Source organism: Musa acuminata, chromosome BXJ2-6 (genome assembly GCF_036884655.1).
Source record: "Musa acuminata AAA Group cultivar baxijiao chromosome BXJ2-6, Cavendish_Baxijiao_AAA, whole genome shotgun sequence".
In the NCBI taxonomy this organism is placed as follows: Eukaryota; Viridiplantae; Streptophyta; class Magnoliopsida; order Zingiberales; family Musaceae; genus Musa; species Musa acuminata.
In genome coordinates, this window is record NC_088343.1 from 39,255,001 (window position 1) to 39,274,938 (window position 19,938).

Genomic DNA, 19,938 nt, shown 5'->3' on the forward strand with positions numbered 1-19,938 from the left:
GTGGTCCTAATTGAGCACCTCACAATATATAATGAAGATGCACACTGCAATTACAATGTTATGAGTCATGCAGCATTGCTTGGTACATCCTCAATTATGTTACTATCTTACTGCAATACATAATGCAGCATGATAGCATGATGACAGGTAGAAGAGTGCATAGGAAAGTTAACAGGAGTTGCAGGAACATGTAGCAGAGTAACAATACTTTTGATGCAGTGTTATCTTTAACTATCTAAAGCAACTTTATCTTGCTGTTAAAAGAATAATAGCAGCTGGGAGACTCCACAGTAGAGTCAACAGGAGGAACATGTAGCACAGCAGCAGATCAAAATAACATTACTTTTTTGATGCAGTGTCATTGTTAAGTATCCAAAGCAACTTTAAATTGCTTTTGTAAGAACAATGGGAACTCCAGGAACATGTAGGAGAGTAGCAGATCAAGATACCATTATTTTGATGCTACTAGTAATCAAGTGCAAAGCTTCATGAATCATGGGAATGTGGTCAGATGCTTATATAGATCTTTTGAGGTCCACATTGAGAGCTTGATGTTCACTGGTGGTCCAGTTTGGTCCACCCATGGGAAGGGAATAGAAGTTGCTGAGCCACTCACCACTGATGTAACTCTGGTGGACATTTCACATCATTGACAGAGCTATAAGCATTGGAATTCTTCTGTGGACATGAAATGGACTTACAACTTCTTTTCAAAGTCAATCCTAGTCATACTCCAATTCAGTTCGATTTTATTTCCAGTTATATTAAGATTCAATTTATAGATTCGATCGATTAAGAGTCCGACTTTAATTAGAAGTAACTCAAGATAAAAGAAAGAGGAAAGAAAAAGAGAGATGACAGCAAACTTGCAACACCAAGGAATCCAAGCTACTATTGCACATAGAGAGAGAGAGAGAGAGAGAGAGAGAGAGAGAGAGAGAGCTAACAACAACTAAAAGAAAGGATAATCTAACTTGAGATAGAGGAGGAAAGAAAACAAAGGAGATGACCACAAACTTGCAATCTCAAGAAATCAAAATTATTATTCAAGAAGTCTGAACTTTGTGATTGTGTGATTAATTTTCTAATTTTCAATGACTATTAATCCTCTCACAAATCATAGATTCATGTTCAAAAAGGATTATTAGACACTCCACATTTCATCATCTCTTAGTTTTTCAGGTTGGAAAAAGGTTGGAAAATGTATCTCAGTCGTCATGCCATTCATCTCATCTTACAAAAGCTAATCTTGACATTTTCAATTTCTTTTAATGGCTTCAGATGAGAGAGAAAAGAAGAAGAAACACTGGTCAAACAAGTTTAGGAGATAGGAAACAGTAGTTAACCTTCAATCACGAGACTCTAATGGTATCCTACAGCCCCACTCTACTTGCAAGTTGTCCATTTACTTATCATCAAAGACTAAGAACATTCCCCTCTCTTTCTCTCTCTAGGCAAGACAATGAGTTAAGTCTTTTACTGGTCAAGGAAAGGAGATCAATGAGTTAGGAAAAGGAGAACAATTCCAAGAACACTTTTGGACCAAGTCATATGAAGACTAAGGATCATGTCAATCCAAGCGCGTGATGCCCACCATCACATAATGCCTCAAAAATTTGACTGTGATAAGTTCCAAAACTACATGTATAATTTTATGATATACGTATTATTATATCCAACCTTTGTTTTACAAAAATTATTAAATTAAGTATATAATTTTTTTATTGAGCATAAATACATTCGTTGAAACTGCTGAGGAGCGAAATAAGCATGTCTTATTTTTAATATATATATATATATATATTATCATTAATATGAGAGTAAGAATCTTATTTTTATTATAACATTCTAATTTAATCATATATCATTGGCTTATAAGAGGTCGATCATGATCAACATATTATTATTATTTAATCTTAGATTATGTCGATGCTATAATATATTATATAAATTGATCGAGTCGTGACATTTGGTGTTATCATAGGGTTAGTGGTCTCGGAATATCTATTATAAATTCATTATATATTTTTTTAAAATAAAATAATTAAAAATTATTTTTATGTTTTTATGACCCATTGAGTTGACCGAAGTCAACGATATTTGCCAACTATGATTCATTCAATCACATAGATGACATCGATACCGGGTTACATACGACAAGGTCGAGACGCGACGCGGCCCGTTGAATACGTGGGCGAATCCGACTTCGGAATAGACGTGGAAGCCGTCCGTTTCCTTGTAATCATCGCCGCCTGGATTCCAATAGCGCGGCTCCCAAACCACTTCCTCCGCCTCCCCCTCCCCCTCCCTCTCCCACTCCTCCTCTTCCGTGGTTGTGTTCGCGCTGTGCATAAGAAGACCCTCACGCGATCACTCCCCTCTCGTCTCTCGTTTCTCTCTCCGCTGCGAGCAGAAGCGATAGTTTGCTGCTACTCGAATTTGTCCCGTTCTGGGTCTTGGTTGGGTTTTCGAGATTTGAGTCTTAGGCAGCCAACCACAAATTACCGTGGTTGTGTTCTGTTCTGCGGGGCCGAAACTTTGGGGAAGACGCAGTGGGGAAGGGGGGAGGGAGAGACGCGAACTTGTGAGGAGGAGGAAGAGAAAGGGCGGCAGCAGATCGGGTTGGTCGGCCACTCCGGGGCGCCGCGGCTGCGGGATCTGATCGGTGCCGGGACGTACCGGTGCGGAGATATTTTGCTTTCCTGGTGGCCAAATGGCGGATCTTTTGGGGGAAAAAGGTCATCTTATTTGGTTGGGGAAGAAGTGTTGCTTCGGTATGCCGGAGGCCGGGTGTCCGTGCTCCAAGAAGACGGATTATTCCTGCGAGAACGTCTGCGGGGGGGTAATTTTTTATCCCGATTTCTCCAGATCTTGTGAGAAGATCTGACAAGTTCGTTCCTTTGTTCAAATTTCGATATTTTTTGTGCGATTTGTGGTGTCCGATTTCGTGTTCGTGTGATTTGTCGTTGAGAACCCTATGATGTTGGTTTTGGCTCTCCTGAGTTCGAGCTTCTCGGGGGGCTTTCGATTGTTCGATTTTACGAATCTAGGGATCTGTGGTGCCAGTAGAAACTCGTTGAGTTCCTCACTGGATCGATGAATCATCTGATTTTTTTACTGAATTTGTGATCTTCTCTTCAGCGTGCCTCTCTCTTTCTTGTTAACTTTAGCTGTTATTGTACTGTAGCAGGCTTCAAGAGCAGCTCTGAGCATGTCCCGGCGGCTCCGGTGCGCCCTCCAGGTCTTCGATCTCAAGGCACTATTGCTTCTCTTCATCGGCGTTCCCACCCTCATATTCGTCATCTACGCTCATGGCCAGAAGATCACCTACTTCCTTCGGCCGCTGTGGGAATCCCCTCCTAAGCCCTTCAGGACCATACCCCATTACTACCACGAGAACGTCTCCATGGAGAACCTGTGCAAGCTCCACGGGTGGGGCATCCGGGAAATGCCGAGGCGTGTGTACGATGCCGTCTTGTTCAGCAATGAGCTCGACATCCTGGAAGTTCGTTGGAACGAGCTCAGCCCTTACGTCTCGGAGTTCATTCTGCTCGAGTCCAATTCAACATTCACCGGCTTGAAGAAGCCCCTCTCCTTTGCAGAGAACCGCCACCGCTTCAAGTTCGTGGAGTCACGGTTGACTTATGGGACTTTTGGTGGGAGATTTGTAAAAGGGGAGAATCCTTTTGTCGAGGAGGCTTACCAGCGGAAGGCATTGGATCAGCTTATCAGGATTGCCGGAATCAGTGATGATGATTTGTTGATCATGTCCGATGTTGATGAGATACCTAGTGGTCACACTATCAACCTTCTCAGGTGGTGCGATGAGATTCCAGAGAAGCTTCATCTCCAGCTTCGGAACTACCTCTACTCCTTTGAGTTCTACCTTGATGATGATAGTTGGAGGGCTTCAGTTCACCGTTACCGAGCTGGGAAGACCACATATGCCCATTTGCGTCAGACAGATGACCTATTAGCAGACTCCGGGTGGCACTGCAGCTTCTGCTTCCGGCACATCAGCGAGTTTATTTTTAAAATGAATGCATATAGCCATGTTGATCGTGTCCGATTTGCTTATTTCTTAAATCGTTTCAGAATTCAGGATGTCATATGCCGTGGAGCTGACCTTTTCGACATGCTTCCTGAGGAACACACGTTCCAGAAAATAATTGCCAAGCTGGGGCCAATTCCTAGTACATACTCTGTTGTAAATCTTCCAGGTTATCTGATTCAGAATGCTGACCAGTACAGATACCTCCTTCCGGGGAACTGCAAAAGAGAAAGAGGCTAAGCAAATTAGTGGCTGTTGTAGACTGATTGAGATGTTACAGAAAAACATCATCTATAGACTGATTGTCATCACTTGACATGTAAGTTGAGTTTCTGACCTAGGTTGATGTCTATCACGAAGAAGAGGGCAAGCATCGAGATTGTCATGTTTATATGCACAATAATTTTCTGAAGAGCTACTAGTTTCCGTGTGCATGCATGCGGCCCACTGAATAAGCTCTGTTGACTGAATACTATGGGAGATTGTTCACGCCTTCTTTCCATCTTGGCAGGTGATATTACACCTCATTGTTGTAGGATAAAAAACAAGTGACCTTTCCTAATATTTGATTTCTGGGGTTCATTTTTCTCTGAAGTTAATTTATTCATGTATTCTTCTACCAACTGGGCTTGATGCACCATAGACTCCGTGATTGTAATATATGACTTGGTTGAGTTCTGCTTTTGGATTCATTTGTTTGTTTCACCATATGAGGATATAAGAGTGCATTACCAAAAACCTAATGCATCCAGCTTTTGTGTATGTGACTGCAATTATATGCAACTGAAGATTTTGAAACTTTGCTGATGTCCTGCATGTTCTCCATATACACTGGCATATGCCCCAGCATTGGAAGATACATGAAGATACTTAGGTGGAAATTATCTTTTCATGGTAAATTCAACTCATGACATTCTTGCCTTTATATTTAGGAGGTGTCACTACCATTAAGATATTCCAAAACATCAAGATTTTCTGAACTATTTGGAGTTCAGTATCTTGGGATTTCTTTTACTATTCATCTGTATATATATACACATCTTTTCTTAATCCTTATGTTTCCTAATCTTCTTTTCCAATGCATGTACCAAATTACTTTTTGTGTTTCATCTTCATGGTCCCTTCTGTACCAACTGTAAGCTGAAGTCATATGCTTATCATCTGCAGTCTTTTTTAAACAGATTTGACCCTGCAAAACCATAATGTAGATATGTAAGGAATAGTGACTTTGATTTTATTGAGTCACAGAAGCTTAGATCAGTCCTTAAACTAGTTTTATTGAGTGAGCTTTGAATCTAATTAACTCTGGAATTTGTTCAGATACTTCCTGTTTAGTATTGAATAATATAAATACCTGGTTAAGCTTCCTGTGGATCACTGTTTGGACCTTCATTGTTATTGCGAATGTAGCAAACAAGCTATGGCAGTTCTGTATGCCCAATCTTCCTTGTCATTGACCCTTTAAATCTTGTCTCACTTCTTTATTTTTGTGTGGCATTGCAGATTAAAGTTTATGTCTTGTGGAAAAGTAGGTGATTCTGCCATGTTGCTATGATATTGTTTTACCTATGTTTTGCTTAAGTATTTTGAGCTTTGCAATTTCTTGGAAGTTCAAGAAGATTTTAACTTTTTAGGGAATGCAAGAACATTGAGAAAAGTTCATGTGTAATTTCATTTGGGGATCAGAAATGGAGAACAAAAAATATTGGTTATAAGATTTTACTACCAAATCTATTGTGCAGTATCCTTTTTCTTAACAAAGGGGATATGGTTAGATTTTTACCAACTAAACTAAATAGCACCTTCAAGTTTATTATACAATTTTGGTAATAATATTTATTTATTATGTCTGAAATGTTGATAGAAATTTTTATCATCTTGAAAGAGTTTTAGCTTATCTCACTTGTGCCAATCTCCATAGATCTAAAGACCTGTTTATTTATGTTGTTAATGATAAATCATGATGTGAAATAAGATAAAGAGAAAAAAAAACTAAACTCTTTTTTTTTTCAAAGAGATAACTTAATAAAATTTGAAAGATGAAAATGTCCCATTAATCTTTCTTTCTTTCCCTTTTATACATCCTTCGGACATTGAATCTCTCGACTACCCAGTTAATGAGTCACAACTTATTAAGAATCAAGTATATATTATAATATATATTAAATTAATGATGCATTGTACTTTGATGATTTTAAATTTTCATAATTATCTCAAGATATGAATCATTTAACTTATTAAGAATCAAGCATATATTATAAAATATATTAAATTCATGGTGCATTGTACTTTGATGATTTTAATTTTTTTATAATTATCTTAAAATATGAATCATTTTTTAGAAATTTGATAGGGTTAAGCTTGAAATTTATTGTCCTGTAACTTGGGAGCATTCAATACTCATTATGCATTGTATCATTCTCTCCGGATGATAAATAACTCGAGTTGTCATTATTATTATCTTAAACGTTAAATGTTGAGTGAGTGTGAACGTTAGGAGGAAGTTCAATCTTGTAAGCATTGTCATTAATTCTCTTAAAAACTTCACAGTGACCATTTTTTCTTTGAGTTTATTGAGAGTTTTTATTGAAAAACGTTTTTTTTTCAAGAATACTCAAATAAGATCTCCTTCTTCAAAAATCATCATAAGATATTGCTTGTTAGCCTTTTCTTTCTAAACTTGGTTGTTACCTTAAGTGTTTTCTTTGCTTCTTTATGAATTTTTATCATGATAATAGCAAAATCCTCTCCCTTTGAACTTGATAAACGTGATTAAGGTATTTTAGCAAGATCTAGATAATGAGGTAAAATGCGATCATAAATAATCTCAAATAGACTCTTGCCTATAGAATGATTAACCAAAGAGTTATAAGCGAATTCAGCATTAGCATGAGATCCCATTATTTTGATCTTTTCAACAAAGGATTGAAACATATTACCCAAAGTTCTATTAACAATCTTAGTTTGTCCAATTGTTTGAGGATGATAAACACTACTATATAATAGGTTGGTGTCAAATTTCTTCCAAAAATTCTCTAAAAATAATTAAATTTATGATATCTGATGTGAAAGATTTAGGAATTTTGTGAAGTTTGATCACTTCATTGAAATTAAACGTTAGCATCCATGGTTTTCTTGCAACGAATAAAATGTCATTTTAGAAAATCGATCAACAACAACAAAGATAGAATCTATACCGTTTTGAGTTTTCGATAAATCAATCATAAAATCCATACTAATATCTTTGCACGAAGCATTAGGAATTAATAAAAAAGTATATATATATCAAAGATTTTGAGTTTGCCCTTTTCAAGTTTAGCAAAAATATTTTACTAATATCATTTCACATAACGTGTAACATCTTGACAAATTATTGGTAAAAAATATTTCACTTTGATGAGAAGTATTGTTTTGTCTCTCCCAAAATGACCTTCTAATCCATTATAGTGCAATTCAATACTCTCTTAGATAATATTTATAAATACAAAGTTGGATTGCATGAAAGAGAAAATCATCTTCAATTTTATGATACTCACTTGTACATAACTTTTATGTTTCCTCAATATCTTCATTATTACAATAAGTACTTCTTATTTCATCAAATCATTTTAGTTTGGCTTGTATAGTATTAAGAAACCCTAATCATTGACTTAGTACATTTACAATTTTATTACACATTTTATTCTTATACTTCATGACAAAAGTATACTTTTGTAAAAATGTCACCCATGTTACATGTCATCTATTAAGATTTGCTTGAGAATTTATATGTTTAAGAGGTTTATGATCATAATTTAAGATAAATTCTCTTTGAATCAAATAAGGTTTCAAATTATCGTACTGCTTGAACAATAGCATAAAATTCAAATATCATAGGTTGAATAATTTTTTCTTGTATTGTTAAACTTTTCACTAAAGAATGCAAGTGGATGTCCTTCTTGGCTAAGTACTCCACCAATACCACATAAGAGGCATCATAATCAACTTCAAATATTTTAGAAAGATCTAATAATACAAGAATAAAAGCAGTAAATAATTTCACCTTTCTTGTTTGCCACAAGTGTCCATTCAAACACTTATTTCTTTATGTAGTCAGTTAGAGGAGCTGCAATTGTACTAAAATTTTGAATAAATTAATGATAAAAGAATGTCAACCTATGAAAACTCTGAATATTTTGTAGGAATGTTAGTGTTAGCTAAGTCTAGATAACTTCAATCTTCTCATAATCCACTTAGATACCGACAGGGGTTAAAGGTGAAGCCTAGAAAAGCTAGGCTAGAGGTCATGAAGGAATACTTCTTAAGATTTATGTATAATTTTGTTGCTTTCATTGTTGATAAGATAGTTCTCAAATGTTCAATATGAAGTTTGTTATGACTATAAATTAGAATATCATCAAAGTAAACAATAAAAAACTTCTTAATATAAGGGCATAGAATTTTATTCATTACCCACATAAAGGTGCTCGAAGCATTTAAAGGTCTAAATGACATAGTTAGTCATTCATATAAATATTCTCGAGTCTTAAAAATTAATTTTTCATTCATCTCTTAGTTTAATATGGATTTGGTGATAACTGCTTCAAAAATCGATTTTAGAAAAAAATTGTGCACTACCGAGCATAACAAAAAAATTGTGCATATCCTCCACATGGGAATAGAAAATCTGTACTTGATGATAATCTGATTGATTGCTCGATTATCGATACATCTGCCTAGTTTTATCTTTCTTTAAAGTCAATAGAGCGGAACGAAACACATGCTTAAGCTTTCTAAAATATAACTCTTGTATAATAGGTCTATAACTTGTCTATTCAATTTTTTATATTCTTTTGGGCTCATTTGGTAGTGAGATTTGTTTGACAAAATTGCTCTTAGAATTAGATTGATTCAATGTTGAATGTCTCGAAGAAGAGGTAAGCCACTAGGAAGTTCTTAAGAGTAGATGCTTTTGAATTCCTCCAAATTATTTTTACTTCACCATAAATTTCTATATGTTGTATGCATTCTTTAGCAACTAATATAAATACAACTCCACTTTTTTCGCTCTCTTGTAAACTTATTTAAAATAATGAAGTTATTTCTCTTGTAAACTTACTTTTTGCATGGCAAAAATATACTTCTAACTCCATTGAATTTAAAAGTACAGGTGTTCTTTCTACCATCATGGATAGCATATTTATGATATTGTCATGATCTTTCTAAGAGTATACGACTAAAATCTATCGATACTATATCACACCATACATTATCTTTATAATTTTTTTTTCATCGAAAAAGAAACTAGGTATCGATTAGTAATTTGTACCTCATTGTCTTTCTTTAACTGTGGTTTTGTCTTGAGCTTAAGCTTGTCTACCATATCTTAAGACACAATATTCTCATAATTGTCAATATCAATAATAAGAGAACAAATTTTATTTTAAGACTTGTAACATGTCTTGAAAATATTATTTTGTAACCATTCTTCAAATCATCTCTTTGAGTAGCAAGCGCTCTATGGATTACCAAGCATTCACCTTCTTCGGATGTAATTTCTTCATAAGCCTCATCGTGGTATTTATCATATATTAATTTTTTATCTTTAAATTATTTATTAATATCTTTTTCTTCGGTAAAGTTAACTCATCTATTTAAGCACTCGTTCACGTAGTATCCCACATGTTTGCATTTAAAGAAAGTAGGAAGGTGATTGGTGCGACTAGATTATCATCCATAGTTGGTAGGAGTTAATTCGGATGTATTTTTGATGATTCTATTAGCTTTTGATCTACTAGCATTATAACGAGTGGAGTCAACTTTAGACGGGTAAAGGAACATTAGAATATCTCTTTGCTCCACGTTAAGTAAGTTTTACTTTAACTTTTAGCGCTAATTGATAAGCATAAGATAACCTCCATAGTCATTGCATCTTTATTTATCTCCATAGCCATCGACATATCTTGCAACAAGTTGTTCTTCCATCTCTTGAGTATTATTTCGGGTCATCAACTTGTGGAATTCTTCAATGTAGTTGATGACGGTTTTGCTATGCTAAAGGTTGTTAAAATATGAAAAAAGAGTTTGAACATAATCAAATGGAAGAAAATTCTCATGGAACCAAGATTTCATCTTCTCTCAAGTTGAAATTTTTATCTTTCCTTTCCGAACGCATGGCTATTGCATCTTGTCCTACCATATTGAAGCATAATCGGGAAGCTTTATAGTAATTAATTTTACTTTTCAATCTTTGAATATTTCCTTGTATTTAAAGAATTTCTCAACGGTACTAAGCCAATCAAAAAACTCTTTAGGCTGAAATTGATCATAGAACTTTGGTAAGTCAATCTTGATATTATCATTTGCATGAAAATATCTCTCCATAGATGAGTCTGTTACAACTTCTTTGGATGCAAAGAGAATCGATCGTATCTTCGAATACATCACTCGCATAAATATAACTTAAGCCTCTAAAGTCATGGGTTTCTTGATGTTTAAGGCACATAGTAAACTCTTCCACATGTCTCCTTAGTACTTCAATTTCTACAACCATTTCATCTATATATGGTTGCATCATTCTTTCGTTACGTCACCCTCTACCCCTTGTAATTATTGTAAGAAGAAAGTACTCGAAGAGCATAACAAGACTCCGATACCAAATGATGTAAAATAAGATGAAGAGAGAAGAGGATAAGAAAAAGAATTGAGATACGAGAGAACAAAAGAAAAATATCATTTTTTTCAAAGAGAATTATCTCTTTAAAAATATACCTACAAGCTAGTAGCTCAAAATATAAAAGTTTAATAAGATTTTAAAAATAAAAATATCCTATTAATCTTCTTTCCTTCCTTTTTTTTTTTATAGATCCCTTTTACGTTGAATCTCTCAACCATCTAGTTAACGAGTCATAATTTACTAAAGGTCAAATATAAATTATAATATATATTAAATTTATAATATATTATATTTTGATGATTCCAAATTTTTATAATTATCTAAAGATGTGAATCATTTTATTAAAATTTGATAAGATTAAATTTATAATTTATTGTCTTGAAATTCGAAAGCTTTCAATGTTTATTATTGCAATTACTTTTGTGTGAAGCTATCTAAAGGTTTCTGTCATTTACTAAGTTTAAATAAATAGGGAAGAATAAGATTAATCCTTTATAATTCTTTTATAATTAGATGATCATTACGTATAAAATTAAATCAGATCTCATAATCCTCTTAGATCGATACTTTTAAGTGAATCTCCACTTTTCAATAGTATAAGATAAAAAAAAAACCCAAAAAAGAATATAATAAAATTTTTAAATAATTTTAATTTTATTAAATATATTTATATTTCTTAATATTGATAAAAGATTCACATATTCAATAAAAAATGATTATATATAGTAACCTCGTGCCTTTGATCATTTCTTTATCACGTGATACTTGTCAATGTAAGATTCGTGCAGAGGTTTGATTGAGACTTTAAGAGTTGCATCGGTAACACATGAATTGTTCATCGGTCTATTATGCGATGAAGTTCGTGCCTGATGATCACGACTCGTGGTAGTGCTACGAGAGCTATCTCCTCAATTCCCTCTCGCTCTCTCTCTTCGATCCTTTCTTCCACCGACGCAGTAAACCGGCGGGTCTTCTCCTTCTCCTCCAGCCAACAAGAAGAAGGCTTCCCGGACTCGCTCTCCCTGGTCGCCGCCCTCAAATCCTGCGCCGAGTCCCTCAACCTCTCCGTTGGCCAGCAGCTCCACGGCCTCGCCCTGAAGTCCGGCCTTGACCGCTCCAACCTCTTCGTCCGCAACGCCCTCCTCAACTTCTACGCCAAATGCAGCCGCCTCGACTCCGTCCTCCGCATCTTCTCCTCCCCCAACACCGAGCGAGACTCCGCATCTTGGAACATTGTCCTGGCCTCCTATGTCAGGTCCGACCGCCTCCCCGGTGCCCGCAGGATATTCGACGAAATGCCTCACCGGGACGCCGTCTCCTTCACCACCATGATCATGGGCCTCGCCCGGAACGGCCGCCCGGACGAGGCCGTCGCCACCTTCCGGGACATGGTCGCCAGCGGCGTCCGGCCGAACGAGGTCACCCTGGCTACCGTCCTCTCCGCTTGCTCTCACCTACGCGCACCTCGAGGTGGGAGCATGATCCACGCCGCCGGCGTGAAGCTTGGGCTTGTTGATTTCGTCCTGGTTGGGACCAATTTGGTGCACGTCTATGCTTCCTGTTCCCGGATAGATGACTCCCGATCTGCCTTCGATGCGTTGCCGGAGAAGAATACTGTCACCTGGAACGTGATGCTCAATGGCTACGCCAAGGCCGGACAAGTCGGTCACGCCAAGGATTTGTTCGAGAGAATTCCGGCCAAGGACTTGGTTTCATGGAGCACATTGATTGACGCGTTCTTACGGGTTCAAAGATTGCAGGAAGCTCTCAGAATATACCGTGGGATGCTGCAGGATTTGGGTGAGAGGCCGAATGAAGTGCTGATGGTTGATTTGGTGTCGGCATGTGGGCGCTGTTCTGCGGTCCAGGAAGGTCAGCAGTTGCATGCCGCGATTACCAAGATGGGACTCGATCGCCACACCTTTGTGCAGTCAACGTTGATCCATTTCTACGGTTCATGCGGTATGGTCGATCTTGCTTGCCTTCAGTTCCAAGCTGGTCGCCAGTCGCATGTTGCTTCCTGGAATGCCTTGTTGGCTGGACTCTTGCGGAACAACTTGGTCGAAGCAGCAGCAGAATTGTTTGATAATATGCCTGAAAGAGACGTTGTCTCTTGGAGTACGATGATCGCTGGTTACGTCCACAATGGCTCATCCCACTTGGCTCTACAGCTCTTCCAAGAAATGCAGCACAAGGGCTACGAAGCGAACGACATCACATTGGTGAGTGTTCTGTCTGCGGTCGCCGATTCGGGCACTTTGGATTACGGGAAGTGGATCCACGATCTCATAACCATCAGAAGGATTCCTCTCACCAATAACTTGAGCGCAGGGCTCATCGACATGTACGCAAAGCGTGGCAGCATAGGAAACGCGCTCAACGTGTTTGACATTGTGAAGGACTCAGCATCAGTGTCACCTTGGAACGCTATAATATGTGGCCTGGCGATGCACGGGCACGCAGATATGTCCCTCGAAGTGTTCATGGATATGCAAAGTAGGAGCATCACACCAAACTCCATCACATTCATCGGGGTGCTGAGTGCGTGCTGCCACAATGGCTTGCTAGACACAGGAAGACGATACTTTGAGAGCATGAGAAGAGAGTACAACATCGAGCCTACCATCAAGCACTATGGTTGCATGGTCGATCTGCTAGCACGAGCTGGTTGCTTGGAAGAGGCAGAGCGGGTAATCGAGTGGATGCCGATGGAGGCAGATGTGATGATATGGGGAAGTATGCTGGCTTCTGCGAGGACCCATGGGAAGGTTGAGATAGGGGAGAGGGCTGCAGAGAGCTTGGCTAGGTTGGAACCCAGTCATGGGGCTGCAAGAATTCTTCTGTCTAACATCTATGCAGATGCAGGTCGATGGTCTGATGTCTTTACGGTGAGGAGGGCGATGCAGAGCAGTAGATTGGACAAAACACCGGGTTGGAGTGGCATTCTATGACAACTAATTGGCACGATATCAGGTAATTTCACTGAGAAATGCTTTGTTTATTTGTAGTAACAATAGTTGATAAGCATTGAGAAGGAGGATGAAAGCTGTTTTTGTATGTATGGTTGGGGAAGAATCAATCAAGCTGAACCCCCCCCTCCCTTTACATTCCAAGTTATTCATTTCCAGACTACTTGAAAGAGAAGTTGTGACTAATCTATAGTTGGATTGATTCAGATGTTGAAGCAAAGTTGCAGTAGCCCATGGATGTGTCATGACCAGCAGCAGCAGCAGCAGATCCTAGTCAAGACAAGTCCTTAGATGTTTTAAGGTAAAAGTTCCATTATAATCATATATGTGCTCAACTCAAAAGATCCATTTTCTGGTGTAGAAAATGCCTCACTTTAATATTACTAAAAATATAAAAAGTTTTCCTCTGAAAACAGTTACAAAAGAACACTAGAATCAGATTCATGAGTTGGCGCTCAGAGATCCTTTCTCTTTTAGTCGTTGTTTCAGACACTACCTCTTCAAACACCGAACCGCTCAATCCAAAGATGGAGGACGGGAGAGGAAAGGGGGACTCGTCGACCATGGTGGCGATGGTTTAAAAGCGAGGATGAGGTTGCGGGCAGGGTTGGAGCCAACCACAATCAATGTATAGCTCTACCACATAGTTGAGGAGAGTTGGGCTGCTTCAGTTGACATCGCCGCCACCACTCGAGTTGTACTCCTTATTCTGAATTGGTGTTGACATAAATTAATCATAGTAAAAGATTAGCCCTTTTTCATGATAATAATTAATTGATGAAGGGGACTCTTACCATCTATATAACATAACATGAACGAGGGTTGTTGTAGCCACACGAGCATCTTCTTCTCTGCACGACTATGGTTGCTGAACTTTGAATACTTAGAAAGGTCTTTCGATTGATGCAAAGTTGGGTTACTTAGTTTTTCTCTGTCTATATCTCATTATATGAGTTAATCATAGCAATATATTACACCCTTTTTTATAATAACAACTATTTAATGCAAGGATTTCAAAATATATGAGTCTATATACCATGAATTAGGGTTGTTGTCGATGTATGATCGATCACCTTCACCATTTGACGATATGACTATGGTTGCGACATTGCGAAGTTTCTATGTGGCATTTCGTCACTCGCCTTCCATCATCGTCTCCATCCCACCATACTTGATCCATAAGCTTGTTCTAGTCTCAAATCATTCCGACTTGGCATACGTCCAATACCCAAAATTAGATCGAGGCCTCCATGTACTGGTTAAATAATACAACCACCCAAATGCATGACAATTTCGGATTTCCTGTAGCCACTCATCGAAGTAATATATCAACTGCAGAAAATTCTCCACAGCCATATATATATGATAAGAGCAAGCAAGCTAAGCATGCCTTAGCTGCTCAAGATTCCCAAGGCTTAACAATTGTTTCCAACATAACTTACTTTAAGCCTTTTGAAAGCTTGCCATGTTGAATATAATCTCCAATTAATCTAAATTGTACACAAACATATGTTCATTTCTACGTGCATTTATATGTATGTTGGACACAAACACATGAATACACGAAAGCTCCCTATGCATGACATTGATACGACAACCTCAGATGGTGTGAAGCAAATGGAGACCAAAGACCTATATATTGGGGGCAATTGCAACATTGTAACTCTATATACATAAACGCATCCTCAGCAACTATGCTTGATAGGTTTTCTGGTTCAGACTTGGTATCCAGAATTAAAGTAATTCACGCAAAAGATCTAAACAAATCGCTAAACGATGACAACTAAATGGAAATACATTAAGATGAGAAACATTACAGTGTACAGTGTCCCATATTGCTTTGGTCATTCCGTTTATGATTGTCCTTCAACATGCATCACAGCAATCCAACCGGAAAGTGCCCAACAACATCAGCAAACTATGTGACCAGTCAATTAGGTACGATAGATAAAAGACTAATGCTTGGATGATGGACCATCAAATTCGACTTTCCAGTAGGTCATAAATCTCCTCTTGTCAAATTGTATGAAACAATTCCGGTCGCGACACCAAAGATTAGTGGTTTCTCTCCGGTTGGTGTGCTCTGGTCAGCGAGCTTGAGACCCTCCATAAATGTTCGTACCGCTTGCAGTACTCATGCCACCATAAGAATCAATTCCCTCGGCCGATGCCCCACTGGTCATGTGAGCTTGAGGCCTTCCATGTGCTTCAGTATAGTGGGCAGGATTAGCATAGCCAAAACCTGCATCTGCATAGTTTACAATGGGAACATGGCTACCAGCCATGTAGCCACCACCTCCCATGCTAAAGCTGTGATTTGGATAACCAGTGCCTTGTCCTGCTGTCTGATGCATACCTCCATATTGGTTGGGTGCTGTTTCACAGAGGAATTTCAAGAAAAATGTGACTAGATAGAACAATCAAAATATACACAAAGACAAGATCAGAAAAATAAATACCATTTATTATCTGTTCAGTACCTGTCACTTCAGCTCTCAGCCTCTCGACTTCTTTGGCCATAGACATCAGGTTTTTCTCCATGGCACGCATCCGCTCCACTTGCTCGATATTCAAACCCTTCTCATATTCAAAAGTAGCACTTTTCCAAAAAGAAAAAAAATTGCAATTTAGTTATTATCTCAGAAACAAAACAAAGGAAAAAATTAATGAAGAAAAATTCCAAAGGATATAAGAACCACACAACACACCGTAATGTCTGGTGCTCCTGTCTCAAGCCATCTAACTCAGAATGCATCTCAGGCAACTTTTTGAAGCCTGCCGTTGATTTTTGTAGTTCTTCTGTCACGACCTGTATCTCAGCAGAGAGTTCCTGTCTCACAGTTATCAGGTTCTGTGCCTCCAAATGTGCTTGTTGGAGTTCCTTCTTCACCACATCACCAGAATGGATATCATCTTCCAGTTTCCCAATCTTCTCCAGTAATCCCCTAATTTGGATATCACTTTCAGTATGGATACTTCCAAGATAAGCCTGCACTCTCTGCATTTCTTTCTGAGTAGCAACGAGCTCCTGTCTCATGGCCACATTACTCTCCGCGAATCTCTGGTTTTCTCTTGCAATCCTTTCCATCTCAGCTTCTTGAATTGCAACCTTTTTTTCGAGGTGCTCAGGTGGAAGAAGGGCTTCTCTGGGGTGATGATCAGCAGGACCTGGCCCGGGAAGTGGTCCATGGCGCATCATTCCAGGAGCTTGGATAGGCCGTCGCCCATAAGATGATGGCATACGTCCATGGGCATCCATGCTTCCAAATTCACTTGTATAGGATCTAAATGTATTGAATTAAATATTTAACATGTTGTTAGTATAAATGTTGAAAAGAAACTTTCGGTAAGAGAAGAATTAAAAGAGAACACGACAAATTCACATGTCCAGAGATCCAGATTATAAGGAATAAAATCCATGCCATTCTGTTGTCCATGACAAAATAGTTTGTGCGATTATTCGTCAAAAAATATATTGTTTGAAAATGTGTCTCCGATAATTGGTACCCACACCACTATATACAGAATGCATAAGCTTTCATGTCTTTGTAAAGATCCAGCAGACTTCACCTTTAATTATCATAAGACAACGTTAGTAGTCATTCCCAGAATCACTTTATCTTATATATCTACTAGCAGCTTTGGTATAATTTACATAGGTCAAGATGAAAAATAAGATGAAGGGTCTACAAGCTTCCCCAAAAATCTTTTGTTGTGTGTACCATCTAGCCCTCAAAATGGTCTAAAGAATGAAACCAAAGCCATCAAAACCACAAAAACAAAATTGTTAAGTTCTTTTAATTTATTCAACTGTAGCCTGCACTGCTGCAATCCCTAGATCATGCGTATTTATCTACATCACAAGAACATTACTACTATATTGTTGGTGCTAGTTAACAAAGTTAAGATGAGTAGAACATCCTAGCACCTTCCACCACCATCACTGGTTCTAACGAGGAACAATATACCGACACCAATCCTGCTACAACACGTCTACATCAACACCCTCCAAGTCAACATTCCCCACCTGAATTAGGGAGGAAGGACGACCCAGTGCGACCCAACACGTCTACATCATACGGTTTGGCCCCTAGTACGAAAAAGACAGCAAGCCAAAAGGCCTTGCATCAGGCATCACTTTTTGACTGGGCATTGTTCCTACGCCAATCACAATTCCCATCGATCCGACCAAAAACTGCCCTTTGCACCAGAGACCACTTCCCCTGTCAAGTTTCAGATGCCTCCTGCCAAGCACCAAACATAATTTTCCATGGCAGTCACCACTCCCCTGGTTAGCATCATTACCGGTCAGGAGTCATCCCGTGTATCACAGACATAGAGGATGTCCCCTATCACCATGAAAAGTACAAAAAGTTCCTCCCTAATTGTACATTATGTAACCAATCCCGTATGGTAATAATAGGACACATTCACTCACTTCAATCCTAATTTTAACTTTCCTACAATTACTTTCACTTGGACTCGGGGTTCCATGAATCCCTAGCCCTTGGGAACTCCCTACTGACTTGAGTGCCGGCAGAGGATTGTCGAAGAAGGCTCTAGCATATCTTTCTGTCTTGCAAAAAACCCTTTTCAAAGAGACGAACGAAGGAATGTGACTCTGGTTGGTTCCACTCGAACTAGCGTGAATTATGACCCTCGTCTTTGTGATTTAGGAAGAGATCCATCAAGTTCCAAAGATCTTATTCCTCTTCCAAGAAGTTGGGGCGAGCAGCAAAGTTAAGCAAATGATAAAAAACAACTGTTTATTCTACAAAATAAAAGATTGATTTCTGTGTTTTCTTATCTTCTCTTCTATTAACATATTTGTTAAGAAATAAAAATCGTATCTTTTAACCATAAATATAAATACAATTTGCATTTCTCGGGCAATAGGCTAAAAGAAAGAAAAACCAAAGAGCTTCTGAATTTAGTTGTGGACTAATCATGTACCAACACAAAGTCAGCAATTGCTCCCAACAAAACCCTAACCATAAGTCGTAATCACAAGGGGGCAGGAGAGTGCGAGCGAGGACGCCCAGGGTGGAAAAGAGAGAGAGAGCCTTACGTCGGAGCGCGCTGATTATGCTGTGGATTGACGACGGAGCGACGGCGGTGGAACGGTGGAGCTGCGACGGAGGCCCGGTGTAGGTGTCGACCGGAGCCCTAATCGCGTCCCTTCCCACTGCGACTCCAGAGAACCGGGAAGAAAGAGACGGCAAAAAAGAATATAAAAAAGGAGTTCATAAATTAGACTTTAAAATAATAATAATAATAACAATAACAATAATAATAATAATATATTTATTTATTTATTTCATATTTTTTTCTCGATCGTAGAAATTTTAAATCAAATAATAATAATAATAATAATAATAATAATAATAATAATAATAATAATAATAATAATAATAAGGTGATTGTGTTATAGTTGATTGGAGAATCAAAATCAAAGTACATCAAAATTGAACTACAAATGTCCCTAAAATCAGCAATTACAACTAGTCTCATGTGACTCAAATTCGTTATGTTTTAAGTTATAATTATATCGTTACAATGTTATTAAATTACGAAATTATATTTATTTTTTAAAATAATATCGATATAAAATACATATAATATATAAGATTTAATATAATATATTCGTTTTTAAATTATGGGTGGTAAAAAATTAACATAAAATTCATGCACTTTAAAATCATATTGTATATTTAAAATATGTCTAAAAAAATACAATAAAAGTAAAATAATGAAAAATGATCATGCCATTTAATATAATAACAAATTTTGATATTTATTTGCATATGTCTTAATAGTTCTTATTTTTATTTGTATTTTTATCAGTTATTTAGTCTACTTCTATGCATAAAAAAATGTGATCAATGTTCAAATGAATAAATAATCAATCCATTTCGGCCAAAATTATTCTTAAATAAATTATAGATCATGAATCTGTAAGCCAATTTTTAGAATATTTTCTCTCATCTATTACACAATGTCATGAACCTACTTGTTGACCCAAATCATGTGAGCTAATATATATATATATATATATATATATATATATATATATATATATGCTCAAAGTAATGATGATAAAGCAATCTAATCATAAATAAAACATGAGACAAAATTGAGTGTGGAATGTAATTTTGATCCTAACAACAAAATATACTCCAATCCTTTATTAACATTCATTGTGCATGATATTAATATTTTTTTTCCAAATGTAGAAACTATTTAAATTACTTCACAATTCTAGT

The 19,938-nt window shown here is 37.4% G+C and overlaps 3 protein-coding genes across 4 annotated transcripts; 2 read left to right on the forward strand and 1 right to left on the reverse strand.

Annotated features, from left to right (window-relative positions):
- Nucleotides 1-2,258: 2,258 nt before the first annotated feature.
- Nucleotides 2,259-4,743, forward strand: LOC103989287 (uncharacterized). Of its 2 annotated transcripts, none has more exons than XM_009408089.3 (2): nucleotides 2,259-2,842; nucleotides 3,188-4,743. In XM_009408089.3, the coding sequence occupies exons 1-2, from the start codon at nucleotides 2,714-2,716 to the stop codon at nucleotides 4,289-4,291; spliced, it is 1,233 nt and encodes a 410-aa protein (XP_009406364.2). In that variant the 5' UTR covers nucleotides 2,259-2,713; the 3' UTR covers nucleotides 4,292-4,743. The 2 variants fall into 2 exon arrangements, with proteins under 2 accessions (XP_009406364.2, XP_009406366.2); XM_009408091.3 differs by having other exon boundaries at nucleotides 2,262-2,842; nucleotides 3,191-4,743.
- Nucleotides 4,744-11,535: 6,792 nt separating this feature from the next.
- On the forward strand, nucleotides 11,536-14,531 carry LOC103989288 (pentatricopeptide repeat-containing protein At5g19020, mitochondrial). The gene is made up of 3 exons (XM_009408092.3): nucleotides 11,536-13,679; nucleotides 13,883-13,976; nucleotides 14,153-14,531. The coding sequence occupies exon 1, from the start codon at nucleotides 11,576-11,578 to the stop codon at nucleotides 13,655-13,657; it is 2,082 nt and encodes a 693-aa protein (XP_009406367.2). The 5' UTR covers nucleotides 11,536-11,575; the 3' UTR covers nucleotides 13,658-13,679; nucleotides 13,883-13,976; nucleotides 14,153-14,531.
- Nucleotides 14,532-15,445: 914 nt separating this feature from the next.
- Nucleotides 15,446-18,885, reverse strand: LOC135615528 (protein FLX-like 4). Its single transcript, XM_065114165.1, has 4 exons — nucleotides 18,744-18,885; nucleotides 16,384-16,959; nucleotides 16,156-16,274; nucleotides 15,446-16,049 (listed from the first exon to the last, which is right to left on the reverse strand). The coding sequence occupies exons 2-4, from the start codon at nucleotides 16,932-16,934 to the stop codon at nucleotides 15,763-15,765; spliced, it is 957 nt and encodes a 318-aa protein (XP_064970237.1). The 5' UTR covers nucleotides 16,935-16,959; nucleotides 18,744-18,885; the 3' UTR covers nucleotides 15,446-15,762.
- Nucleotides 18,886-19,938: the final 1,053 nt, after the last annotated feature.

Bases quoted from the DNA above. Each gene is read 5' to 3' on its own strand.
- LOC103989287 (XM_009408089.3), top strand. From the start codon at position 2,714: ATGGCGGATCTTTTGGGGGAAAAAGGTCATCTTATTTGGTTGGGGAAG. The intron at 2,843-3,187 runs GTAATTTTTTAT...ATTGTACTGTAG, and splicing joins GCGAGAACGTCTGCGGGGGG to CAGGCTTCAAGAGCAGCTCT.
- LOC103989288 (XM_009408092.3), top strand. From the start codon at position 11,576: ATGATCACGACTCGTGGTAGTGCTACGAGAGCTATCTCCTCAATTCCC.
- LOC135615528 (XM_065114165.1), bottom strand. From the start codon at position 16,934: ATGGATGCCCATGGACGTATGCCATCATCTTATGGGCGACGGCCTATC. The intron at 16,275-16,383 runs GTGTGTTGTGTG...TTTTTGGAAAAG, and splicing joins CAGGAGCACCAGACATTACG to TGCTACTTTTGAATATGAGA. The intron at 16,050-16,155 runs GTACTGAACAGA...TCTGTGAAACAG, and splicing joins GCTGAGAGCTGAAGTGACAG to CACCCAACCAATATGGAGGT.